Source organism: Haemorhous mexicanus, chromosome 11, assembly GCF_027477595.1.
Source record: "Haemorhous mexicanus isolate bHaeMex1 chromosome 11, bHaeMex1.pri, whole genome shotgun sequence".
NCBI classification, from domain to species: domain Eukaryota; kingdom Metazoa; phylum Chordata; class Aves; order Passeriformes; family Fringillidae; genus Haemorhous; species Haemorhous mexicanus.
This window is the reverse complement of record NC_082351.1, coordinates 12,195,094-12,222,895: the sequence shown is the minus strand read 5'-3', so window position 1 is coordinate 12,222,895 and position 27,802 is coordinate 12,195,094. Positions and strand designations below refer to the sequence as shown.

The 27,802-nt window shown below is 46.2% G+C and overlaps 1 protein-coding gene across 5 annotated transcripts in view; it reads right to left on the bottom strand.

Moving 5' to 3' along the window:
• Window positions 1-27,583, bottom strand: part of FLNB (filamin B) — a 70,654-nt gene extending 43,071 nt beyond the window's left edge. For all 5 annotated transcript variants that reach the window (XM_059856473.1, XM_059856477.1, XM_059856474.1 and 2 more), the window contains exons 1-4: window positions 27,220-27,583; window positions 3,798-4,046; window positions 2,697-2,794; window positions 1,663-1,810 (exon numbers count right to left, since the gene is read on the bottom strand). In XM_059856473.1, coding sequence (XP_059712456.1) covers window positions 1,663-1,810; window positions 2,697-2,794; window positions 3,798-4,046; window positions 27,220-27,568 — 844 coding nt within the window. In that variant the 5' untranslated portion in view covers window positions 27,569-27,583. The remainder of the gene's footprint in view (window positions 1-1,662; window positions 1,811-2,696; window positions 2,795-3,797; window positions 4,047-27,219) is intronic.
• Between the last annotated feature and the right edge of the window lie 219 nt (window positions 27,584-27,802).

The following is a 27,802-nucleotide window of genomic DNA, read 5'->3' as shown; positions in this document are numbered from 1 at the left end:
CCCTCTGCAGGCTCATTTCACACCAGCTCTACACACGGCTGCCCTCGGCACAAACCCTCACGGTGCTCAGGGTGGTGTGCTACAGCTAAGACGCTTGTTGGGAGCTTATGAAGAGCTTACAAGAAAAAGGATATTAAAAAGAGCTAAGACTGACCCACTTTGCACTCAACAGTCATCTTTTTCTGGAAGCTTGAAAACCTGTTTCTCACCTGTCCAAAAGACCCTGATCAGTCAAGGACTGAGCCCCTTGCTGCTGGAGTCACCTTCCAGTTCTGACCTATCTTAGCAGTCAGAATTATCAATTAGTATATTTAGAGACTCTGTTTTGGCAATTAACTTAATGAATACATCAATCTTTCAAGAAGAGCCACTCACTCTAAAGTAATTTTCATTACAAAGGCTCCAGAGACACATGAAAGCAGACAAAGTAATTCCAGTTTTTGAATGAATAAAAACATGACTAAAGCCAGACTTGACAGACTGAGGCAGGCTGATCAGTCATTTACACATCTGGGGCCTGAAAAATGTGTCTGTGTATTGTGGTTTGCTGTGGAAGGCACCAACAAAGAACATCAACCTCAAGCTGGATAGGTGCTAAACAGACTCTGACTGTAGCAACTGCTCTTAACTGTATAAAATAAAGTCCATGTCCCTTCATTCCACTAGTTATGTTTCAATGAAAAATCAAGTTTAAAAAACCCCAGGCAAATAAGAAAACTAGAAAAAAAAAAAAAAAAAGGAAAGTTTTGCTTCTTTGCATTTCATTACTGTACACCCAATTCTGAAACACACTCATTCTAAAAATCTTGAATTACCAACAGCAGCCCAGAGATGTAAATTTAAAAAAATTAAGGTGGAATGGAGAGCCAATTGTAATGCTGAAGAGATGTTTTCCAACATGCCAACCATATTAAAGGTAGAAATCTGTTACTTATTCAGTCGTGACTGTGCACCAATCTAGAATAGAACCTCATCAATAGCTATATGGAATTATCAATTTTTAAGGTCAGTTAAAAATAAGAATGCCTACATAGATCTACAGTTGTTTAAGCATCTATGGATAATCAGCAAATTCAGCTTTCAGTCCTTCCAATCAGTAAATACAGCCTTTCTAACAAAAGCTCAGCACTATTTAATGCCTCAAGGGCTACCAACCCATCTTTGTACATTATCAATCAATTCAAGTAAGAAATTTAGAATTACCCCACTCTAACACACATCAAGCCTGGGAAATGGAAAACTGTGTCTACAGAGAGCCTGCAAGAGAGAAAGTGAGGTGATGAAGTTTTTCTTCTTTTAAGGAGTGCTTTATCACGAGAAGCATTCACTGCTAGATCATCACCCATCTGCAGCAATACTGCTGGCCTGAATTCCACGCCAAGGTTGTTTCAGCCCCATATCAGGCTACTTCTTCCAGCTGTGGATGGGAGGCTGACAGCTTGCAGAACAGGTTCAGACTGGGAAATTTACATGTTAGAACTAGGAGTGCCTTCTGGACTATATCCATGTATTTCTGAAACCAGGCACCACACCAAGAGTATACAAGTGAAACTTTGAAGTCAGTTAGTTACAGTAGGTCTGAAGTTCAACATAAGCAGAAAACCCCACCCAGCTTTCGGAAGAGTTACTGCTCCATGCAGCTTCAGCTCACCAAGTCCTTACCTTTGCCGTAAGCCCTTGCTTTCTTTGGATTCAGTTTGGGTTTTAAAGGAGCTCCTGGTTTCAGCTTGGCTTTGGGGAACTGGGACAGGTAAGTCATCACAGAGTGCTCATCCACATCAGGGTGGATAATTTCTTCAGGGGTAATAACCTGAAAGACAGTGCAATTAAGCATATTGTACCAGTGCTTGGTTACCGCAGGTCAACACAGAAACAGAACTATGACACAGACTTAGATTTCAAAACTCCCACATGCTAATGGGATTTCTTACACTTATTTTCCCTTTGATACACACAACATCATTTATTATCTCAGGCAAGAAAATCAAGAAGCTCATTATTATCCAAGTGTGGTTTGGGGGATTTTTGTGCCTTGATTACTAGGGGTTCTCAGGAGATTGCAACAAGCTTAATGGTACCAAGGCAAGAGAACAGCAGTTATGTTCCCCTTGGAAAGTGACATGGGGATAATCGATACTGAAAAAGTTAGTAATTCATAATCCTGTGTGCAACAGCTCTGAGCCGCAAGGCTTGCGAAGTAAAACTTGTGACCAGTCTCTTCTCCTGCTTCCACAATACAAGCTGCCTCAGAGACTTCTCGAATTCTGTCCAACTTTATCAGCATGAAAATAATCTAGTTTGTAAATACATTGCTCTCTGTTTGAATGCTATCATCGCAGGTGATTTCCTACGCCAGTAAAGTTTTTCTTCTGTGGAATTCATTGCAGGAAAACAAATTCACTCCATGGACTAACATGTCAGGCACCACCATATAGGCCCTTTCCTCCTACCTTACATGCTGCAACAGCAGCTGTCTTCAGCAGAGACACCTACACAAATACAACCAGAGCTCTGAAACGTAATCATGTGTTTCATTACAGGGCACCCTTTCTCAGGCAACTCTTCATGAGTTAAGAGTAACTTTTCAAAGCACCCAAGCAGCTTCACCCGCTTTCTTCAATTCAAACTCCAGCTAGTCACAAGACCAAAGTTGGCCACTGTGCTCCTCACAGGCAGCCCAAGGCTGGTGGCCTTACCTGTGGCACACCCAGCCAGTCATCTGCCTGCTGCATGGCTTCCCGAGCGTTGTCCACGGGCTTGTTTGGGTCCCAGGTCTCCCAGTCCGGGCACAAACCTGCAAGCACATTTCAGTGGTTGTGTGTTATCTGCCACGGTGCTTCCCTAGCTGAAGAAATCAAGTATAAACTCCAGATCCCCTTGCATTACACTGCTTTGCAGAAAGACATTCAGAGTTTTGCAGAAGTAGCCAAAACAAGACAAGCACAGGCTGCTTATTCAAATAACTGTAAGGCAACAGTGTAGAGTCATAGAATGGTTTAGGCTAGAAGGAATCTTTGAAAGTCATCTAGACTGACACCCCCCCTGCAATGAGCAGTGACATTTCAACAGAGCTCTGTGCAACATGACCTTGAATGTTTCCCAGGATGGGACATCTACCATCTCTCTAGGTAACTTGTGCAAGATACCACTCTAAATTTAGCTCAAATACATCTACCATCCTTTATGTTTCACTGGTTCTCTTGCAGTGTATTTGGTAAAGAACACTCCAACCGTTTGCCACAGCAGCCTAGATTGCATTGGATGAGCATCTGCAATCCCTAGCGAGGGTGTTTTATAAAAAAGGAAATTTTGCCTTTTTCACACTACATCAAATTATTTGCCTTAAGCAGCTCAGTCTCAGATTGCTAAACACTGAAGTTTCAGTTAGTGTGCAGCTTCTGGCTGCTATGTGCTCCCTCTGCAAACCTACTTCAAGAGAACACGTGAAGTCTCCCACTGCACCCTGAAGTTGAAAGGCTGTTGGCACTTGCCGTGGGAACAATCCTTTCTTCCATTTAGGAGCCAGCATTTGTGCCTTTGTCCCTTGCACCTAATACAAAGCTTAGATGTGGCGCCTCCCATTGTGCAATCACACATTCTGCTACAGGCCAGACTATCTCTTGGCCAAGAAGTTTACAACTTGCTGCTTCCTGCAGCTGGTCTCTTTGGACTCTTTTGGTTTTCTTGAAAGCCTCATTCCAGTCTCAAGCTCAGCAGTGAAAACCTCCTCCCATAGGAAGAGCAGCCACAAGGACAACAAGCAAGGAAAACACTGGCCATCAGAACAAAGGACTTACCTGGAGCACAGCTGTCAACAAGAGCACCCAGTGCTTTGCCATCCTGCCAGTTCTGATTGAAGTTTGTGATTGGCAAGTAAGGAATTTTGTTCTGGATCCAGCCCAGCAGCCTCTGCTTAGGAGTCTGCTTCTTTGCATCATCATCACCTTCATCCTCCCACACTGGCATAGAAATGGAGTAGTGAAGGATAAGGGTCCATATTAGGCCAAGGATCAGCTTCAGGTTTCCATCAACTATGGCTTTACTATCTGGAAGACAAAATACATGCAACTGATTACCTGCCATTCTAAAGAAAAGAGGTGTGTTTTTAAAACAGTGTGCCTGTACTCATGCAGGTAATCAGGGACAAGAAAACTGACCCAGGCCACTAGCAGGCATTTGTTCAGGTAGAGACACCATTCCTCATAGGAAGCATTAGACAGGGCAAAAAGAGAGGAATCAAAGGACTCAGTGCTCTCCAGTTGTCACCTGCCCTTCAGCTTTATGATCTTAGGAGAAGTGGCAGTTTAAGATCTCTAGTATTTTGATTTGGATAAGTACCATCTCATATTTTGTAATGGCATTTGTATCTTATGAAAAAGACCAAACAGCATGTGATGGAGGTCACAAAACCAGCATCCCAATAGGCATGATACACTCCAGGGCATAGATAAAAGCAGCATTTAGGAAACACCATTTATATACAGAAACATGTCTCCCACATACATCAATAACTTGCCTTGATAAATAAAATAAAGTGCTGCTATGTAGTGAAGACAAGCAAATACAGAGTTTGGAATTGGTCTGTATCGGATATATCAAAATCTGTGAATGATCAGCAAAGTGGGCAGCGGCCTGGACAATCCTTTGCACCATCACACATCATCTCTTCACACTACAAATTCAGAGCTACAGAAAAGAAGAGCCAGCTTTGGCTTTTCTATATCATGCTCCAGCTAAAGAAAAATTTATCACCAGAGTGGCCATGCTGCTGTTCTGCTTTAAGACACACTATGGAGCTTAGTTTAGGGCTGCTGGATATCAAGATCAGATTTTCCTAAGCAAAGTCTGCAGGGGCAGGATGCCTTTCTGCATCACTTTGGCCTTGTGAAGTGACCACTACAGCTCTGTGAATTCACATGCCAGTTGCTTTAGCTTTAATGAGTCACAGACTGCATGCCCACTGTTACAATCATCACTGTTACTTTTGCTTTATTGATTTGTTCCCTTATTAAACTCTTGAAATTTTGAGGCATGGGCTTAGTTTCTTACACCTCCCTCCCTCTGAGCCTGTAATTGTTACTCAAGGCTGTATTACAATGCTAACAGCTCCAGTTTTTCCAGCTCACACAAGTCAGAGCTCTTCTGCAATGTTTCAGGATGCTCTCAGCTGACAATTCCTCTTATTCCCAGCAGAATGTTACAGCACAGCATTTTTTTGTTCTTTCCTCCATTTCAAGTGCAAACTGCTACAGAAATCCCTTTTCAGTCAACAGAAGTTACAAGTGACCTGGAAACTTCTGTCTACTCTCCAGCTCTGCAGCATATGCTAGAGTAAAGACAATTAGAGCTGTATAAACTCCCTTTTGTGCCACCAGAATTACTGTACAGAAATCTTACAGAGTCCTAGCCAGCAAAGTAAAAGTGTTCTCTAACTGGATTGCATTCTCCAGTTCACATCCAGAATCTCAACAGGCAAAGTCCTCCAAGATGACCCTCCTTGTGCCCAACACCCACTGGGCATGCCTTACCTGCTCCTCTTCAGCTGTAGAGATCAGAGCAGCAATCCAGCACCATCTTATCAGTGCAAAAAGATCTACTACCTTTCAAAACAAATGTTTATACAGAATAGTGATCAAGAATAGTAATCACCCTTTAACCCAATGCTCAGGCAAAGCAGTTAATTTTTACATGGTTTCACAATAGAGCAATATGTCCTAAACAGATAATGCTGTTACTTAAGACCTTGAAAGGCATTTGGACTTTCTGGGTAGTTAGTGTCTGGTTTCTACTCAGATTTATTTGCATGGGATTTTTTAACATCAATTTTGACTAATCTTACAGGATTACGATATGTGTCTGCCACTTGACTGCTTGCTTCTGATTACACATCCAGTCCAAGATACACAATAGACAGCTATGAGGTGATTAAGCCCTACTGAGTTTTAATTACAGGTTCCAAGGTAAAAGTCTACATCACACAAACAGCGGGTCTCCTAGCAACAACTAAACAGGCCCTACTGTTACCCTTTTCTGTCCTCTTTCCAGCTGAGCTACAAACAAGTCAGTGCCTTCCCTCCCCCTGTGCCAGCAGCTCCTTCGTCCCACTCCATGGCACAACTACCAGGTCACACTGTGGTGCTGGAGCACACCAATGGCCAGCCCACCTCTGCTCCAGAAATGCCTCCAAGCTTTAGTTTCAGATTTATATTGACATCGGCATTTTTACTAGAGGGACACAGCCATGATTTAGTATGCTAGAAGCAAGCTCATTTCAGAAAACTATCCAGCATTTCCAGGGAGGAATGCCAGCAGGACAGAACCACCTTGAGTACAATGCTACACACACATTACTTGAGATAAAGAATGGCTCATTTTGTATTTATAGCACATAAATAATGTCTATATGTGGCTGCACTGTGGTTACTGCAGCAACCAGCTGTGTCTTCAGAGCTGCCCCCAGCACCCCACTGCCCTCTCCAAAGGCACAGCTGGGCTGTGGCTCTTGACCTGGGGAAAAACAGCCCGTACAGGCGTCACAGCAAGAGCACGAATATCCCATCTCACCAGCCTCGTCCAGAAAGGCTGGGCACAGGGCTGCTGCCCTGATGACAGGAAAAGGTCATCACAGGAACAGGACAGCTCTTCCTCTCTGGGGTTGGTGCCACTGCCACGACTGCAGTTTGTTAGCAAGTTAGCAAGCCCTCACAGCCTCCCAGCTTCCTGACAGGCATAGAGATCTCATGATGTAATTTTTTCCAAGCTAAGGAGGAGGGCTTGTCTGCTTTCATTTGGGGTGGGAAGTAGGCAGGGAGAAGAACTCCTGGGCAGGACAAGAGACCTTATCAGCACCTGCAGAGCTGCCCACATGTGCTTCTCACAAGCACACCACTCTCAGCATTGGCTCACAATCCCTATCACTATATAAAAGAACCCTCCACATTCAAGAGAAGACCAAAGTCCAGCTCAAAGCAGGCTTAGCTTCCATGCACTGCTGTAAAGTGTGCACTCAGCCTCACCAGAAGAGCCTCTGCTTTAGTGCTGCATTTTTCTTTAATTGACTAAAAACATTCAGTGCATCTTGGGCTTTAAGATGAAAGTGGCAACCAGGAAGACATGCATCCATTCAGATCCTGTACAGGGAGCACAGAGCTGGCACCATGAACACTTAGTACAACCAAATTCACAGTAATATATTCCAATGACACTTAAGCACATACAATCATTACTGCAGGCCCTGCTTGTACCCCAGCTCAGCTGGCTTGCCACTGAATTCCCTCTGCTCCCTGGTCTGCTTCAAGACACTTTCTGGCCATCTCAGGCTGGAAAACAGATTACATAAACAGCAGAATTCCACCACTCCTTTCCTACAAATTACTTTTAGGCATACTTATTACTCAGAGAGTCAATGCTTTACAGAACCTTTAAAGTCATGACTCTCAACTGCTCCACTGGAACTCATAGTAAATTTACAACATGAGATGCACACTTGTGTCAGTGCTGCTGAACCAACAGCCCAGCCCCTTGACAATTCATCTCCACCAGCCCCAGCTGCATTTGGCTTTCAGCTTCAATGAGTTAGGTGGACAGAAACAAATTGCCTGCCTTCAGCTGTGAGAGCACGTTTACTCCATAGCACCAGCCATGTTTCCGCAGATTAAAGGAGCCCTCTCTGTACAGGAGACAGCCACTGGTCCCTGCCTTCCTGTGGCTTGGAGGAGGCAAGCTGCTGGATCTCATCTGCCAAGATCATTTAGCAGGGCTGAACCAACTCTTTACAGCATCACTGCAGACAGCTTTAATGTAACCTTTCTTGGAGACAGCATAATCATCTGCATAACTTGCATTATTCATGTCACAGTGCTTATGTTAACCTCTGCAAGATGCCCTTACAGGTGAGTCAGAGAGCAATGTTCCCTGGTTTCCAGCAGGAGATGTGTGCTTTGGAGATCAAAGTCCCAGCACAGCTGACTCATATTTGCTGACAGTCACTGGACTTCTACTTTCAAAGGGCACATTTTTATGGGAAGCCCAGGCATGAAGCAGGAATCCATGTCACAGGCCCTCTCACTTGCTTCAACACTAGTACTTGGGAGGACTTTAGCTCAACTGGAAACAAGCAACTTTAGAGATGCCATCTAGAAGAGCCAATGGATGAAGGGTTTGGAAAGAGAGTTTTGTGTTGGTTTTGGTGGGTTTGGGTTTTTTTTTATTATTATTAGAACTAAGAATTTTGTGGGTGTGACATGCAAGTTCTCCTGCCACTCTTGCCGTGGACTCAAACTTTGAATGTTGTAAGGTGACCACCTTCAGACAGTCTGCAAGTTCTTATACCTAGACATACTGTCCTAAATCAGCAAGAAGCAAAAACCACAGAAATGTTTAAGTTCGGATTTAATACAAACCTTCCTTCTCACCTACACTGTTCAATGTGCATTTTAACTTCAACTCTCCAACTTGCTTTCCTCCTCTAGAAGTACCTGATGACAATCCAACATCAACAAAATAGCAGCAGCCATCAGCAAGACGCAGCCCCCACTCAGCTGCAGGCAGGCAGAAGCTGCTGTCAGCCCACTGCTGAGGTCCTGCTGTCAGGGTGCATCTCAACATGACACACATGCTGACTGCTGGAGAAAACCTGCCAGACTTAAGCTCTTCTGCAGAATCAACAACAGTGTTGAATAAGCAAGCATACTCTTTCTTTTTTTTTTAAAAAAAAAAGCACCTATATATAGCCTACAACATTAAGTTTTATGTAGAAGTATCCTGCTTCCTAGTCAGCTATTAAGCGGCTGTCTAGTAGGGTGAACAGGAAAACAGGCTGAACCAGAGCTCATTTGCTTCCATCACACCTCTGAGTCTAGATTGTAATTCTTCCACTTTTATTATCCTATTAACTAAGTGGCAACCAGCCCAAAATATGGATTACGGCAATTCCATAGGCCAGCAGTACATACCACCAGTCTCAGTCTTGAAAAGGAACCAATTTTCAACTGCTCAAACTGATTTATAACGGTTGCTCTATACTAAAATACTAATATGATATGTTACACTTGGACTGCTAAAATCACACTCCTCAAAGCAAAAAGAAAGATGTCCAAGTGCCAGGGCTTCAGCTAGCAGTGTGACCTGTCTGAGCCAGCAATGTGACCATTTTGAGACAAATTTGTGTCATTTTTATGGCTTGGGCCACAAAAAACTTCCCAACTCAACCTACCAAGTGAAAAACTGCCAGTTCTTGGTCCTCTACATTTCTGCTTATAGCTGCCCCAGGAGCCAGTGCAAGAACTGAAACTTGGCACTGGTTGGAAGCTTGCACATTTATCTACTCCATTAGAACTCCTTAAATTCTACTTGGAACACATGGCTTGAACAATATGACCTTTATTAGGTCTATAATTCTACAATTTAGAAAAAAAAAACCAACAAAAAAGCATTATAAACAAGTTTGTGATTAGTATCTTCTGCTCATTGTGATTAGTATCTTCTGCTCTGCATTCAGATTAAGCATAAGTACTACCCAAACTGTGGCAGTGCTCCTTGAACTCTGCCCTACAGCAGAGCTGCAAGTCATTCTCTGCTGGACAATTAGTGGAAACAAGCTACCGAGGCAGACAGCTTCCTTACTAAATCAAGCTAGTCATACAGCCTGTGGAAGTATTGCAAAACAAACGAAGGACTGAAAAAGCAGCTTTTGAGTAGTGAATTTTATTTTTTAAAATAGTTTCATGGCTGAGGCTGCAGTCAACACATCTTGTTCACTATCTCAGAGGCATCTCAGAAGCTTTGCTGTTGATTTTCATGCTGAAAAGTTAAACCACAACCAGCACTGATCTTTGCATCCACCTTCTCTAAAAAGTGGTCTTCCTCTTCATTTTTTATGTCTTCCATATTTAAACTTTTGTTCTATGCATTGTATGTAGGGAGAAACCAAATCCATGGTTCTCAATACAAAACAAAGGAGAAGTCTCACCAACAGCCCTTACTCCTTATTTCCAAGCATGGAAGGAATTTTGTATAGCACACACAAAGTTCATAGTAATTATGGATCAATTATGAAGAGACTGTAGGAATTTTAGATCTTAGCATCTTTAAGTGTCTGAGCATTTCCCCACTTCTGGTTATTCTCACTTATTGCTAAATAGCTATAGCAGCTATGGGACAGAAAAATTAAGCAATGATTAGGGCTTAATCTTCTGGAACAAAGAAAACACCACACTGAGTGGAGCCACATGCCAAACAGAAGTATGCAGATGAGATGGAGCTGAGCAAGCTGCCCAAGGAAATTCTTTGCTGAAGCATACAGTATGTGTTCACAGGCTTACCATGTCTGCTAAAGACATTAGCAACATCCTCTGTAGGGATAGTATGTCTTTAAATCAATTACAGGGGTTCCTCTGTGCTTTGAGAACATACTGCAACCATTTCCTCCAGTGTCCCTTAAGCCCAGGTCCACATCCCAGCTCCTCAGGGCCAGCACATGGCTTGTGCCCTGCCACGTGCAGCCACTCACCCCACCGAGGCACAGCCTGCGCCTATCGCACAGGGCCGGTTTGTGGACACCTAGCTGTGACTGCCAGCCTCTAACTGCCAGTGCTCCTGTCCCACTGCAGCTCTGCTTCTCAGCAGCATCTGCAGGTGGTACTGTGACCCCCAGGACAGCTGATCCTCAGCAAGCAGCTTACCTGAGTCTCCCTAGGCTTTCAGCTCACTGGCTCCCAGCTGAGCACCCACACCCTGCCAAGGCACAGCCACTCCTCAGCTTCACTAATGAGGCTCAGGGATTCCATCACCTGAGGAAATGTATCTTCAGGAAGTCTAAGTGATACACCATGTACACTCAGAGAGCCACTAAGCTTTTTACAAGGTAGGTTTTCCAGAGGAGGAATGACTTTTCACTGGAGGGTTGTAAGAACAGTAACTGAGTGGTGATCTAGACATGGGCAGGATGGAAAACAAGACAGGGTTTTATTTTTTTGCAAGAGGCAGAAACCATTTTCTTCTAGGCTTATCAGGGTGACTGGTTATTAAAAAAAAAAAGTAAGATTCCTTTGTGAGACAAATCTTCATATTTGAGATATTAAACACTAAAGAGGGTTTTAAATTATTAAAGTAGTGTTTACTTCAACTGGATTTGAAACCAATTATGTCAGAACTTCAGGCCACTGTTGCATACATCACCCTGTACCGCCTATTGGTCCATGTTGGGCCTCTAGAAAGGATCTCATTAGGTGGAGCTGGCAACTGAAAAAATAAGCTCAAATCCAGTCCTTTTAGTGTAGGTTTGGCAAAAAAAAAAAAGTCACACAGATTTTTAATACAGTACAGAATAAAAATAATCAAACCAATGGAACTCTCAGGAGCAAAGTACAGATTAAAAAAGCTCTGCCCAACTTCTTAATAGGTACCCAGAGACCACTCATGTCTCAAATCCAGAAGAGAAAGGCATAACACAAAGCAAGTTTAAGCCAGCAGTGTAACAGCAACAGCAACCAACCCAGCTTCTCCAAGAGAAACTGAAATCACCCAAGGGGGCTTGAATGAGAAGTCAAGAATTTCAAAATTAGGAATTTTAAGCAGCTGGGGAAAATAGTCAAACTGTGGGTGGCTTATGATCAAATTCCTTAATACTTTCAGTCTGAACACACCTAGGTTTCTGCTGCCTTAAGTGCCATATCCCAAGTTAGGATATGAGAAGGTAAACACATTACTCTTACATCCAGGAAGAGCTGCAGACAGGTGTTAGTGCACATCCAACCCTTGCTGTGAATACTGTCTGTGAGCACCAGGAGGGCTCCACACTGCTGGCATGCTGCTGGGGTGGGATTAGCAGTGAGCAAGGATGCAATACAGATCAATAAGAGCTGCCATTCACTGTGGCTATTTCAGACCTGGCTGCTCCCGTCCAAGCAGGTCCCCAGTCACAGCTGCAGGACTGCAGCACAGATACGGAGCTGAACAGCATACAGGAATGCTGTGCCCATTATCTGAGGGGGGGTAAACAAAGGAAGGCGTCTGAATGTTCTGCCTTTGTAGAGCAGCAAGTTGCCATGAGTGCTGCTTTGTCCGCAGCCAGCGAGCCCCTCGCCAGCCTGGCGGGGGCAGAGCGCCAGCGCCACACTAACCCCAAAACCCCGGCTCACCTCGAGAACTGGCACAGCCAAGCCCCGGCAGCCGGGGGACAGGAGACACCACAAGGGCATTCCCCAGTCCTGAAAGCCCGTGCCCCACCTGCAGCTCCCATCCCATACTTGGGCAGCGGCACAGCAGGCTCTGGGCCTGCCACAGCACGACACCACCCACGGCATCACTGCCAAAACCACCCCACAATGGGCCCTGTGAGCCCGGCCCCTGCACCAGCACAGCACATTCCCTGCTGCTGAGCTCATCCCAACGCCCCTCCGGTGCTGCTACCGGCCCCAGGAGTGGCTGGGACACCGCAGCTCCCACATGCCTGTGCTGCGGACAGACTGCACCGAACCAGCAGGTGACATTCAACCCCTTCGATGGCAAAGATCCACGTTTCCAGGGAGGAATGAGTTGAAGCTGAGTGGCAAAGCAGCCAGCCTTCATGCTTCACTATGCAAAGGAGCCCAAGGCTGCATGGGACAATTCTGCTCCCCATGGGCTCGAGTCAGCAGTGCCCCATCCTCCAGGACAGCACAGCCAGCAGCATGGCAAGACTGCATCAGATTCACAGACAACAGGCAGATTGGGAAAGCCCCCGGACAACACCTGGCAGCATGGGATGGAGCTGTAGAGAAGGGCTTCAGGACAGCACTCACATGGACACTCAGCGATGGCAGCCCCAGGTTCAGAGGTGGGGGAAGGGAGGCTCCAGGAAGCCATGGCGACAGCACAGCACAAGGAGTCCAAGTGCTAATTAATCATCCAGGAATAACTTGAGAAGGAAAGTCCCTGCAGTGGGAGTGAACATGCCAGAACTGGACTTCTGCTAAATGATGGAGGGATGGGGAAGAAGGCATCCTCCTGCCTTCATTACACTCTGCTGAGAAACACTTGGCTGAAGCTGAGAAACTTTTGAAACCAAGTGACATGACACAAACTACACCTCCCTCCTCTAGTCATGAGACATGAGAGAATGATCCTAGACCCGGTCTGCGCTCCCCAGGAGTCAATACATTTACTGCCATGGCACAGGAAGGCTTCACCTTCCCATCAGAGCAGAGAACAACACTGCTAGCCAATTCACAGGAAAGGAGTTTCAGATTAAGCAAGACATTAAAATTTTAGTCAAACGTATAATTGTCTACACCTCACAAAAAACATTTCCCTAGGAGTCCAATCAACTCAAGGTTATTTCACTCACATATGCAAACAAAAAAAGCATGTCCTCACAACACAACCTGTGCATGCACAACTAGAAAGCCAAGCCTCTATCAGAAAGGCTGAACTGAAAAAAACAACTCTAGTACCAGAACAGTGCAAGTGACACAACAAAGCTACAGTCTCTGAAGTCTAAGAGTGCTGTAACAACCATCTCTGTAGGATTAAGGTAATCCTAAATCTCAGGTTACTTCAGGTCTCATCAAGGTCAAAAACCTGTCTAGTTCTTGCAGAGACCTCCCAAGGGCTGGCAGAGTCTTTACTGCTGTACTGTATCTCACATTAATGAATTAATGTTACCAATCTTCAGTGCAGGGGACAACAGGAAGGTCCACCCTCAGGCACTGGAGAGAAAATAATTGGAATACAGGGCTACAAAAAAAAAGTTGCCTCAGCAAGACCAAAGAAGCAATATAATAATGCAGAGGTTTCCAGGCACCAAAGTGACCTCTGTGCTACTAACCTGTTTATTCACACTGGGGGTAGGTCAAGATAGTTAGATGAAACAGTATGTAAAATCTTGCAGAGATAAATGAGCCTATTCAGATAGGGCTGTCTAACATCTCCAGTGTAACAGACGCCAGGCACAAAAGCTGCAAGGGATGGACTTTGTGAAGCCAAAACCAACACATTTGAAATTATCAGAACTGATTACTGTTTGGGGAAATCCTTGGCCACAACATAAACCAAGATTCAATTTTTCCATTTGAAACCAGAATTGCTACACTGACTGTGATTCACTGTGCACAGGGCTGCTCAAAGGAAATCCCCATTCATGCAGCCCTGCACAGCTCAAACCATCTCCACTCCACACTGCAGCACCAAAGCACTGAGGATTGGAGCACATTTTGTGGTTTGGGGTAAGTAACACATCAGAAAGTAACCTACCAGTTACTTTAGCTTTACAAAAGATTTGTGGTTTTTCTCAGTTTTGATCATCTCTGATTCTAAGCACCTAACAGCACTGCTCTACGCGGGCTTGTTCTGAAGCATATAAACCCAAGTACCATCCTACAGATGCTTCGCAGCCCTCTGCAGCTTAATGAGAGTTAATCCAGCTATCACTGTCCAACCATTTCCCTGAGAAGTAACAGGTAAGGTAATTAATTTTAACTCACTCTGCTCAGTTTGGCTGGGATAGACTGAATTTTCTTCACAGTAGCTGGAACAGGGCTGGATTTTGGATTTGTGCTGAAAACCATGCTGATAACACAAGGATGTTTTAGTTGCTGCTGTGCAGCACTTACATAGAATCAAGGCATTTTCTGCCTCTCACCCCACCAGTGAGTTGGCTGGGGATGCAGAAGAAACTGGGAGGAGACAGCAGATCCCCCATGACTCAAGGGATACCCCATACTATATGATGCCATGCTCAGCACAAAACCAGAAGAAAGAAGCAGGGGGGACATTTGGAGTGATGTCACCTGTCTTCCCCAGTAACTATTACATGTGACAAATGGCTAAACACCTTCCTGCCTGTAGGAAGTGGTGAATAAATGCCTTGTTTTGCTTTGCTTATTAAACTGTCTTCATCTCAACACACGAGTTTTCCCAGTTTTACTCTTCTACTTCTCTCCCCCATCCCACAGCAGGGAAGTGAGTGAGCAGCTGTGTGGGGCTGAAATGCTGGCTGGGCTTAAACTATGACATGTGCAATCATACCTTCAGTGTAGATTGGAACAGACACTTTAGAATTACCTCCCAAATCTGAATTTCATCAGTTTATTTTCACATTCAGACATAGTACTCACTCAACACAAACACATAGCACCAAAAGTCATCCAACACCCACACACCCCAACACCAGAACTGTCTCACCAGGCCACTGCCCTTCAGCACTGCTGTGATGATGTCAAATACCCAAAATGAGCCCTTACCCTATCTTCAAGCTCCAGCCATCACCACAGCATTGCCATGTGAGCGTCCAGCAGGAGGGGGTGACACACACAGCCAGGCTACTTTCTGCAGTTGCACACTGAGCAAGGATGTGCAGGACACAGTCACTACAAACACATGCATGGCCTGGAAAGTATTGCTGCTTTTCCATGACCATTTTGAAGGTGTCTTCAAGCTTCTGTGCATAAGTCAGCCAGATTTAATTCCCCATGAGCTTTCACATACAGACACCTATCCTCCACCAGAAACCATGACTAGTACTCTCCAAGAAGGAATGGGGTTGCTTTCTTCCTGAAATTCCAATTCTTAAGTAAACAATATTGTGTGCTGTATCTTGAAGGAAAAATGCTCTCCCCACTTTCTGGAGAAACAATGAAGCTCGAACACATTTCTGTATGCTTGTGTAACACAGTAAACACACTTCCTTCCATCTGCACATCACACAAGGCTCTCCCCTGCACGGTGTGGATTTGAGCCCTGTGTGTTTAACACCCCACACACGACAGCGCTGTGTTTATACAGTTTCAGCTACAAGCCGCTAACATAAGGAAGAGACGCTTGGCTTGAGGCCCAGATAATTCATCCAACTGTGGCAGCCACTATCAGACAGACAGACCTCTTTTGAGAGGAGCTTTCATGACCGGAACACAGCGCTGAAGCTGCGGAGGCACAGTGTGCACGGGTGGTCTCCAAGCACCTTAAAGAGGACCAGCTGGGATTAATGGCACAGCCTGAGCACACATTAGCCCCAGCTGTGCGACACCCGCTCATGCAAACCATACACCCGCACCTCCCACTCAAACTCACTCCCTGCACAGCAAAGCTTTGCTTCAAACGTGTGGGTTCTGCATGGCCCCAAATAGTCCAAGTCCCCATCTCAGCCCAGCTGCCACAGGCTCACCAGCCCCAGGCCCCAGAAATATTCCTCCTGTGCCATGCCAGGGCTCTGCTCAGGGGCCATCCTGCCACTCTCTTAGCAAAACACAGAGACAGGTCTGCCCAGCTGAAACCATCAGCCTAACCCAACTTAGTCAGGAGCTGCTCAGCTGTAACAGGCTCCGGCTGCAAACGGTTTCCAAACTAGCCAGCGCTCAGAGGGATACTACCCTTCCTCTCCAGAAGCTGGACTTCAAATCCTCCAACTAAAGGCTTCACGCAAGTCTTTCCAAACTTCACAAGCTTGCAGATCTCTCCCTAGGCTTCAGGAACAGCACTCCATCACACACATGCTGACCCAGAAGGGTGCAAGCAATTACCCAAATCCTCACCAGCTGCATGATCCCATTTTTAATCTGCAGTCTCACATTGTTCACATTTGCAAGCCTATTGTATTTCACATTTTTAACACAACACTAAAAATGTAGAGCACTGGCTCTAGAGGCAATTTTTCTAGAGCTGGAAGAAATAGTGGCAGCAACTTCACAAGCTAAATTGCTCTGTCTGATCTCCCATACCTCTTTCAGGTACCTACCAGGTTTGATGCAGCATTAGACAACACTGTCTTTTAGCAATTCCCCCATTTCACCATGAAAAATGTTTACTGGCATGCTGTTACCTCCATCCAGCCACAACAGAGTCCCACAGGTGTTTATCTTACTCCCAGAGGAAGTATGAGCGTCTTCTTTCAGCTTTACATTTGAGTTTAAATACTGCTGCTAAAAAGGTACTGCTTCAGAAGTCTGAGTTACTTTTCTTACAGGTAGAATAAGAAATATTCTACAGCTTGTTAAAGCCTATGTTTAAGTAATAAAGCTGGTTAATTTAAATATTTGCACTTCCTCTGCCTTAGGCAGTGCTTTGAACCAATAGCTGCAGCACTATGTGTGAAGCAGCTAATTTTTTCCTCTTTCCAATTAAAACCGTTCAAAGGGACATAGTTTTATTCAGTTATTTATCTATATCAGAAGAAATATTTCTTTACTCAAACTCCAAACTCAGAGCTAGGCTACAAAACCACAGCAAAATTTGAAGTGTTGAAGTAGGGCTTTATGCCTCTAACTTCAGAGGGCTTCCCTGTTTGAGTCAAGAGTCAATCAACAGAGCTTTCCACCCAGGAAATCCCAGACATCTCCACTGTTTACAGGGGCTGAACTAGCAGCTCCTCATTCAAGTCTGCTGCGCGTTGTGCTTTCACAGCAAAGCAAACCTTCTCCATGACACAACCCTCACAGAGTAGCTCCAAACTGCCTCTTTCAAGAAAGCAGTAGATTGAGATATACTGAAGTGAGAATCCCAATGGCAAAGCAGTTAATTCTGTGGGACAAAGTCTTTGTAATACCCTTGTCCAGGGGTAGCACATACTACTATCCTTGTAGCTGCAGATGTCTGCAAGTCATTAGCATGCTCAGCAATGCTCACTGAGCAGCCACAGATCATTCAGTGTGACAGCACCAAGGGCAGTGCTGAGCCACCCCGCTGTACAGTGGCTGTGAGCTGAACGCAATCATTGTTTCTTCACTCATGTATTTGGAGAGAATCTGGACCATTAGAACTATCTCAGGCTCTTCTATGTTTTTTGGATGCAAAAAACATAACTGGCCACCTGGGAGCTGCAGGCTCACTGCAGCTTAGGGATCTGCAGGCACTCCTGGGTCACCTGACTGTGGCCTCCCACCAAGCAGACAATTCACTTGGTCACCGGCACTTTGACTGATCTGGCAATCCCTGCTCCTGCTCAGCACTCAGGTTAGGCCAGAGAAGTACTATTAGTACAGGAGCTGGTTTATCAACATGCAGCAACCTCTTCAAGCTGGGGTCTTCTCCCAAGAAGCCGTATTGGGCTGTGGCAAGTTACCCTCCCCACTTTGGCCACCCAAGTTCAATGTCAGTGTTCAGTTTTCCAGCACATATGCTGCAAGTCAGCAGTAAATAGCACAGGAAGACATGATCACAAAATACTGAGAGCATTAAGGTAGCACCACCATAGAGGGTCCTCCAGTCCTGGTTTAAAACCCTCCATGTCTTAGTCCTGACTTCTGACAGTAGCAGTGTCCAGCACTGGTGAGCTCCAGCTGTGGCACCAGCAGTCATTGCCCTTTTAAGCATCACCACAAATTTTCCTGGCAGTCACCAGCCTAGATTTTCTGCTTCTTCATAGCTGCATTTTTACTACATGCCTAAAAGAGTTACCAAAAGAAATAATCCCCAGAGACAATTAAAGCTGTTTCTATTTGACTTTTAATTAGATCATTGATCTTGTTCTAGCGGTTACATGAGCTATAGGATATTTGCATGCAACCACACTGGTAATCAACAGCCGGAACAAAACTGAAACAACACGATTAACATCCCAAGTCTTCCCACAGATGGTATTTTAAGTCTGCTCAGACATTAGCTTGTCCCCCACAAGGGAATTTGATAACAAACCATGTCTGAGGAAGCAACAACTGCTCAGAGAGCCATTGCAACTACAGTGACATCAGCAAACAGCAGCCCTTCAGGAACGTCCAGGTGCTGAAGGAGGCTCAAAGATGCCTGGACTTCAGATTATTTGGGAGACCAACAAGCAGAATTACTTCTAGTTTTGCAGAGAACCCCTACAGACATTCACTGTCTAGCTGTGATGGTGAGGCAACATATGATTCCTTGCACCATCGAGATGACAGTTATACACCAATTTTGTTAGCAAGCCAGCATTTCCTGTTCTGTAGCAAGGATCAAAAGCAGAGAGATAAATCCAAGATTTGTGTCTCTCACCATGACAGACAGATACAAGGTGTATCTTTTATACTGTTGGTTCCCAGTGTGGAAGATGCATCCAAGACAAATGCAGGACCCTGCACATACACCGCAGCTCAGGCTCTTTGTTCCTGTAGTCTGAGACTAGAGAAACCTGCTCCTATCACTCACCTTACAACAAAGGGAGGATCTGTGCAAAGCTAAAGCTCACCTCCAAGATGTACCCAGCAGTGTTTTAGCGCTGATATTTAAACTAGTTCCAAGACCTGGCTTGCCAGTATTTGCCTATGGAAAGTCCACTAAAACTGCTGCACCTACTACTGCAAGGTTGTTGTGAGAAGAGGGAATGCAAAACAGTTAATTACACCAATTAAAGGAAACACAGATAGAGCAAGTCAGTATCTAGCCAAGGGGAACAGCATTTCCTCTTCTGTGTTTAAATAACCTTCAAATGCACATATCATGGGTGTTTGCTCAGCACAGTTCTACATGCTGTGTCTTCTGCTGCAGGGCCATAGAGCAGACAAAACATAGTGTACATAACATAGCTCACCACTTGCTCATTTTGGGCCCACCAACTACACAGTGCATTTTATATAGGCTCAGAAATGCAGAATACATTGTCTCCTTACAAGAGAGGCCACAGACTAATCAAAACCAGTAGGCAGCCACAAGCACACAGTGTAGCCCGAAATTGCTGTGGGCTGTGGGATGCAGAGGAGAGCAGCCACCAGCTTCCTACTCCCAGGTCAGGCTGGGGCAGCCCCCAGGGCCAGACACGCTCACAGCACCAATGCAAAAGACAGGAGTTGGCATTTCAGAGCAGCATTTAATAGCTCAGCCCAGAGCTCATCACATAAGTTTCAGCACAAAAAGCGTGTGGAAGCACATCAGCTGTGGACTAACAGCTGCCTCCAGTGCTTTCAGCTGCTGCTCTGCAGCAGAGCAGCCATGCAGAGGACTGCAGCCAGTGTTGCAAATGCCTGCACCGCACCCAGGCAAGCAGGATGCAGCAAGAGCAACCCCAGCAGCACGGGGAGAGCAGAGGGCAGCTGACAGCCTCTGCTCAGCACAGCACCCACACCATGCCAGAACCAACCGCAGCAATGTGACAGTGGGATGTGCTGCAACAGGCATTGCCCAATTTGCCCCTCTCAGCAGGCTGAGTGTCTGCGTGGCAGTCTGTGCCCACCTCGCCCTCAGAGGAGCCATCCTTTGAGAATGGTGCTGCCGCACAGCCTGGCCAGCTCATGCCAGAGTAATTCGATGCTCTGACAAATAAATGTGTCATGATTTACAGCATGGCCTGAAGCAAGGGAGAAGGGAGCCACAGCCCATGATGTCATTGCAGCCCACAGTCATTTTTGTGCTGTTACTGGGTAACGTTGGCAGGAGAGTTCATGCAACCTGCTGCTGCTGTTAGATGAAAACAGCTTGTCCCTTTGCAAGAAAGGCCACAGACTGTATGGTCAAAGCTCTGCCACTACCAACTCAACAGTCTGATCAGTAAAACTTGCTATATTTCAGTGACCCACACAAACTAACTCTGACGTATCTGCTGAACTTACACATTAAAGTATTTACTGGTTCCTTCCCATTAGTTTAGTTATCTACTTCTCCAGGTTGTAAGGAACAGCAAAGGGCCATCAGCTGACTCAGAGGAAGCATCCCACTAGTAACTAGACAGTGCAGCTACTTGTGTGGCCGTTCTTCTCAGACACTTTAGAGAGACATGGCTGTTTTCTTTCAAGGGCAATATCAGCAGGAGGTTCAAAGAAATTCAACCCATCACACCAGGGGAAACAGAATTCAGCTACTCCACCCTCTGCCCACTCCCAGGCAGCCCAGGGCAGAGTCTGCTGCCTTACTTACCACAAGGGAGGATGTGCCAGGCAACCCTTGCTTCCCCAGGAACTTGGGCAAAGCTTCATTTGGCTGCTGTTTGAAGTGGCCTAGGTTGTATTCACTGACAAAAAATCCAGCTTATTTTTGCAGTGGTTGTATCCCAGTTGCCATGTACAAGCACAGTAGGAACTAGGCATAGCATACATCACAACTATGGATGTTAGACTTCAACTGCTTACAGCAGAATAGTGCTTACAAGGATTTGCAATCCATTAGGTGAATTCAAAGCCCACCACAGCAGATCCAATCCTCACTGTGATGTACCAGATATTATGGAGGCATCTTCAAAATTCAAGGTTAGCTGCAGGAGGGACAGAGAGCCAAGGGAGGCTGACAGAGAGGTTAGAGACCACAATCAGAGCCTAGAGAACCATCTGGTTAAGATACAGCATACACTTACTGCAAGGCTTTTGAGTACTGAACTGGGATTTATCTCCTAATGATGACCTAGAAGAAAGTCCTCCCTAACAGATTACAGAGCACGAGTTCTTCCTTAGGAGGATCACAAACAACCAGGAGTGCAACTACACAAACTTTTGCCTTGTGGGGAAAGAAAATTTTCACCAAGTCCCCAGAAGCAGAACCTAGGGGGAAAAACTCACTAGAGTTTCATTGCAAAAATCCAAATAAACAGGCAGAGCTTGCTTAACCCATTGCACAGAACCTCAGATCTCAGTTGACTCAACTCTGAACCCGAGGTCAAGTTCCCAGGAAGAGCAAGGGTAGCTCTACTCACCCCACCCAGCGGGGGGATTGCAGGAGAGTCCGGTGAGTATCCACTTTTACCACGCACACAGATAGACAAGTACAGCAACCCAGAAGATACAGAAGCAGCTAGCACAAGTTTCACAGACACAGTATCTTCATGAAACTGCTACTCTTATTCCTCCAAACACCACCTAAACACACATACCGTTCCCCCACCACTTTTGACCATTAGCAGGAATTCAGCCTGCAGCAAGCTAAGCAGTGCCATATAGTGAAAGCTGTACCACGCTGCTCAGATCTCCTAACAAGGGTAGGTGGTACCTTCCCCTAGTCTTTTCTACATGTATTTTGGGTTTGAGTCTTCTAACAGCAGTTAACATTCAGCTACACAGCATTTCCTTCCTCTGGCAGAGACACACTTGGTATATCCAATTTCGTTTTTCTTGCCACATCCAAGTTGATTGCAGCTACCCACCCCATCTACTTCAACTCACCATCACTACCATGCTGCACTCCTTCTCCCCATGGGTGGGTACTCTAGAACAGGACCTACAGCACTATCAGAGAACACCAAAAAAGCAAGAAAATCTCACAGGCACCTACATTTTTTCTACAGGAAGCCTGGCTACATCACCAACAGCCAGAGTCACGCTCAATGCTTTGTAAGCAAGAGCCACTGTGACAGGCTCTTCAGGCACACTGGTACCACACCAGACACAGCCAAACACCAGTTCACTGAGCTCTGTGTCTTTTATACTGTAATGACTTATGACTCAAGTGACATATTCATGAGCTTACTATCATGCCAGGCAATCAAGGAAGACAGGGCCACTTGATGCTGGTGGCAGGGACCTGGTGGTAAGCATCACAGTATGGCAGAGGTTTGTTCACTCCAGAATAACCAGCAAAATGCTTTTGCTCTGGTGTGCTTGCTAAACATGGATTAGTGGTCTAAAGTTAGCAGACCCTTGTTCAGGACCCAAACTAGCTGGTCAAAGTCTTTTTCTGAGCAGCAGAAAGAAAACAGAATTCTTCTGCAGCCTGGGGGATTCAGAGACCATTGTTTTACTTCCCATTGCTTGGAGCAGACACAGAACAATGCTGGCAACATCACAGCATGACCACACACTAAGGCTAACCACATTCTTAGGTTACAGTTGTAGGCTAGAAAAGAGTTATCCTAACCCATTTAGATTTAAACATCCCCATGTAAGTCAATACAGGACGTGGCATTAGAATATGGAGCAGTTAAGAGTTCGGTCCATCCTGAATAGCTGGCATAGCCTTCAGTGCCTTAAATGAAAAAGCTGTTTAGCACATTAGTCTAGCTGGCCCTAAGTAATTTTACTGAAGTTTGATCACTTTACAAGTTTCCGCTCATATGTAAAAGAATGCAAGAACAGTCTGTGTAAGCTACCTTAAAGTCTCCTGTAACTTGGAACTCAATAGCTCAGGCAAAGACACTTTTTCATTAGACCAGCAGTCCAACTACTGAAACAGAAGGTTCTGAGGAGACCAAGCACCTTCCAAAGCTGAAGCCACCTCCAGCAAAGAGGTCCACTGCGCATCTATCAAAAATTATTTTCAAGGGGAAGGAGTGTCATATTTCCAAGAAGCAGAAATCTGCTTCCAAGGCACACTGGATACTTTCCAGAATGCAGCATCCAGGGAAGTCACAGATAAGTGGCAGACAAAATGCAAGTGTATTTTGACTATGCCTTTATGATGTGTTAATAGAACACTGAGTGAGACATAAAAGCCCTTAAATGTACACAGGCTGAATACACATCTTTTTTCAGTTTTCAAGGACCTAGCTCTAAGCGTTACAGGACAACACATTTACTGTTTTACAAGAAACTAGTTTTCCCTCTAGAAATGCATGGTTTGTTTTGTCACTCTTTAATGTATCAGCAGCATAGGGAAGATAGTTGGTTTTCAACCACTTTCCTAAAATGAGAGTTCTATAAGGTCCTCAGACTCACAGGTCATGATACCTTTACCTTAAGCACACTACAGACCACAATGTGTGCATCAAGTACTTGATCATTAGTCAAAACCCCACCCAATGCACAGGTTAGGTTTGGTCAGTACTTCTGCAGCTGGGACATGCCACCACCAAACTCACCATGAGGCAAGTACCAACAGACCATGATTATAACCCCATCCTCTCCTAACCCATCTCCTTCCTGGCATAGCTGTACTCCCTGAACTCCCAGCAGGACACAGGAAGATCACAGAAACAAATCTATAAACAAATCACACAACACGGCCAGCAGTGGATCCTACTGCCATGGCACTGCCCATCCATTGACTTTCATTGCCACTTCACATCCTGCCGTTGTGAAGCAAGCCAGGTCAGCTCACTTACCTGGTGAAAGCGCAACCTGGCAGAGAAACCACATTTTTCAGTTTATTCAATCTGACTGTAGCAGCCCAAGACAGCAGTTTTACTCAACAAGGCAGCTTGGCATCCGTCCTCCCTCTACCATTGACACAAGGCTGCTGGAGGAGCAGTGGCCATGAGAAGACTGCCAACAGGTACTGAGCAGCCGAGTTTGCACCTAGGACCTGCTGGCTGCAAGCTTGGGTGCTACTTGGCAGGTCTCACCCCAAAACCATTTGCCAGGCTTCAGTCAGCAAACGCCTCTGTTTCTAAGCTACATGAATTGACTCCTATTACCAGTTACCAGGGTTTCTAGGGACAAGCTCAACGCCAAATTAGCTTCAACTCCCCTCCCTTCTCTGCTAAGCAATCTGTAGAGTTGATCAGGTCCTTCAACCAAGAGAAAGTCCTCATGCTCTACATTCCTGGCATCCTACTCCCAATGCCAGTCATGCAGCATGCCACTCAGCACCCAGGAATCTGCAATTATCTCAGTCTAGCAGACACTGAAAAAGGCTAGACTTAACACTTGTTAACACTTCAGCAGCACAGCAGCCACCTCACTTTGAGCAGAGGACTCCATGAAGTCACGTGCTCCCACAGCAGCTTTTTCAGAGCATTCACTCCCATCTTTGCTGGATGGCACAAAGCACCTATGTGCTTCATGCTATTTTTTACAGTAGATCATACATGCAGTCAATTTTGCATTGAAGTAGAGACAGTTCATGCCTACAAGAAAAGCTTCCTGAAACTAGCAGAAGACTTTGAGCAGAGACTAAACCAAGGGTAACAGCAGCAGGAAAGGTTGGGCTTCTAATGTGCATCCAGAAAGGGTTGTGGTCAAACACTGTGTATAGCCAGACTTATTTTAAATAGACAAACATTGAATGTCAAAACCTTGCTACTGAAAAGGTTTTGAAATGCGGTTGTAGTACAGCAGCAGTAGCTGAGCTATAACACATGGCTTCCAAAATGTTCCTGGAAGTTAAATAATAACTGGAACAGGCACTGCATCCACTTAGCAGAGGTCTGATGGCATTATTAATGCCAGAAATCCAGCAGGCGCAGCTGTCAGGTTTCCCCAGTTGATTTGGCTCAGAGCTGGCCCTAAACACCCCAGGCCCTAAAGACCAACCTGGTCATAAAAGTTCTCCACCTAGAGCCTTTACTAGTTGTTTTTTTTTTTCACTTCAGCTCCAGGGTCAGCAATGGCCCTGGTTTTGTTCAACAACACAAAAGAGACTAAACAGTAGGGAAGAAAAAAAAGCCTCAAGTTCTTCAGAACCTGCAGGGAAAAACACACCAGGAGCAGGTAGTGATCCCACTGGACACTGCATCTACAGGACAGGTGCCAAGGGCTTTGGCCTTTCAACCCAGCAGAGCACTGCAAGGCTCACTAAGAATGTCTTTTTTGGAAAGGGCATTCAGAATGTTTTTTCAGGACAGGCTCAGTTTATCCAGGACTGTACAGTAGGGCTCCTGTGCTACTCCTTGGCTCCAGCTCAGGTGGCAGAGCACTGATGGAGCTGTACACTCCTTCATGCAGAGGCTGGGATATGGCAAAAGCATTAGCAGTCATAGTCATTCCATTCTCTCAAAACTTCATGTCTTATCGTGGTTGGGGTTTTTTTTAATTTTATTTGGTTTTTTAATAACCAACACAAAACAAGTAAGCTGTAAAACAAATCGACAGGTCTTAAATGCTTACAGATACCCTGCAGTTCAGCCTAACTATGTAAAGGAGCTGTGCTGCTGCAGCAGCATTTCTAGAACGGAAGTCACTGAAAGCCAGACCTGACTGGAGTAGCCTTGATCTCCCAAGCCCATCACCCTCGGGAAGTTCCACAGACAAAGAGGAAGGCAGCTGGAGCAACAACATTTCTCTAGGGAAACAATACAACAGGAGGGGAATGCTGGCCTGGTGTTGGAGCTAGTCCAACACCTGGCACAGAAAGGTGAGCTGTGATGTTAGCAAAAGCTCAGCCCAGGAATCAGCAGCTGCAATTTGAACCCCACAGAGTGCAAAGGGAATCCATCTCTAAGTAAATAATTAGCACCAGCTTCATTCCCAGCTGCAAGTTAGCTGTTCTGCTCAGGGAGGACAATCAGCCACTCGGGACCAACAGTCCTCACTTCTTGTCCAAAGCTTCTTTTACATACTAGCACAGGGGAAGAAGAGGATACCCAGCTACAGGTTTCCAGAGAGGGTCAGGTCTCCCCCAAACTGGAGAAGTTTCTATTTTCTTGCTATTGTAGTTAAAGCATTTGAAGAGAAACAGCTTTTACCTTGGCCAAGCATTTTGGACAACTGGGGAGAGCTACACTCACCCAAATTCAGCTGTGCAATTCATCGAGGCCAGAATCATCAGGAAGCAGTAGTTAGAGTTATCTGGCAAAGAGCTAGAAAAGGCATTCACATTCCTTCCCAGAGATCTCTCAGGCATTCAAATTACTGCTTTACACAATACGTTATGGCCACACCTGAGCTATTCCCCAAACGGTCACCGAATGCATTCCTGAGGGATCATCCGCAGTCCGACGTGCATGCCAGCAGCCTTCGTCTCCAAACCACCAGCTATCAACCAACTGCAAGCCCCAGTATGGCACGGGTAGGCAAATCTTATGCCAGCCTGGGGGGCAGTAGCTCAAAGCACCCATTGCCTGGGCTTAGCACGGTTCCTTGAACATTTCCTGACGTAACTTATCGCAGCAGAAAGATTGAGGAGAAAGTGCAATCCTATTCAAAAGCTGCAACTGTGCTTAGGCATCAATGCTAATCTGAACACTGGCATCATCTACTGGGCTGTGGTGAGCAAAGTCTCCCCACTCTCCTGTACTACCTACGGCTGCAGCTATTTCTGCACAGCCGTGAGAGTCTGGCTCCAGCACCGCGCCGGAGCCCAGGTACGCCCGCACAGCTAGAGCGGCATCGTCCTGCCGCATACCCCTGCCGGGCTGCGGGAGGGGTCAGTGCCTGGAGGAACTGGCTGCACAGGGAGAAAACACGCTCCGGCACTAGGTTTCTTCAGGAAAGACCTGGAAGCAAAGCTTCACGTATGAAGTAGTGATCATAAGGGACGCTGAGGAGGACAGGAGCTCACTGCCAGCCCCGACAGCCGGGCTGTGGGGCAGCCCCACGGCACACACAGCTCTCTAAAAACAGAAGCAGCAGAAGCCCCTCAGCTTCCGAGCCCGCAGCCCCCACGGCCCCGAGCCCCGTCATAGTTCCGCCAGGCAAAGGTGCAGCGCAGGAAAACACAATTAAACGAGAAAACAACAAAACGGCCCGCCGGAGACGCACTCACCGATGGAGACCAGCTTGATGCTCTCCCGCTCCAGGAACTCGAGGGCCACCGAGACGTTCTCCAGTTGCATCTGGCGGAAGGTGGGCCGCTGGTGGTACTTGCGGTACATGCGCTTCTGGCTGAGCACCTCCAGCAGCGCGATCAGCCGCAGCCCGTCGCTCAGGTCATGCTGCAGGTTGCCGATGCGCTTGTTGACGCAGCGCAGGTGCTCGTTACACCAGCGGGTGAAGGTGTTCTGCTGGATCCGCTTCCAAGGCGCGTCCTCCGCCAGGTCCTTCTCGGTGGCGGGCATCTCGCCGTCGGGATCGGCCGCTCTCCGCGCGCCCTGACCCCGCGCCTGCGTGCTCATGGCCAGCCCCGCTCCGCCTCCTAGATCCGCTGCGCTCCGCCCGCGCCCCGCCCGGCCGCCTGCGGGGAGGGAGGGAGGGAGAGAGTGAAGAGCGCCGCGCTCAGCAGAGGCCCCTCTCCTTTTCCTGCTCTCACTGCTGCCGCCTCCCCCACTACCCAAACCGCCCGGTCTGCGCGGCCCCGTGCCGCCACCCGGCCTTTATCCACGGGGAGCGGCACGCCCTCCGCCCCAGCA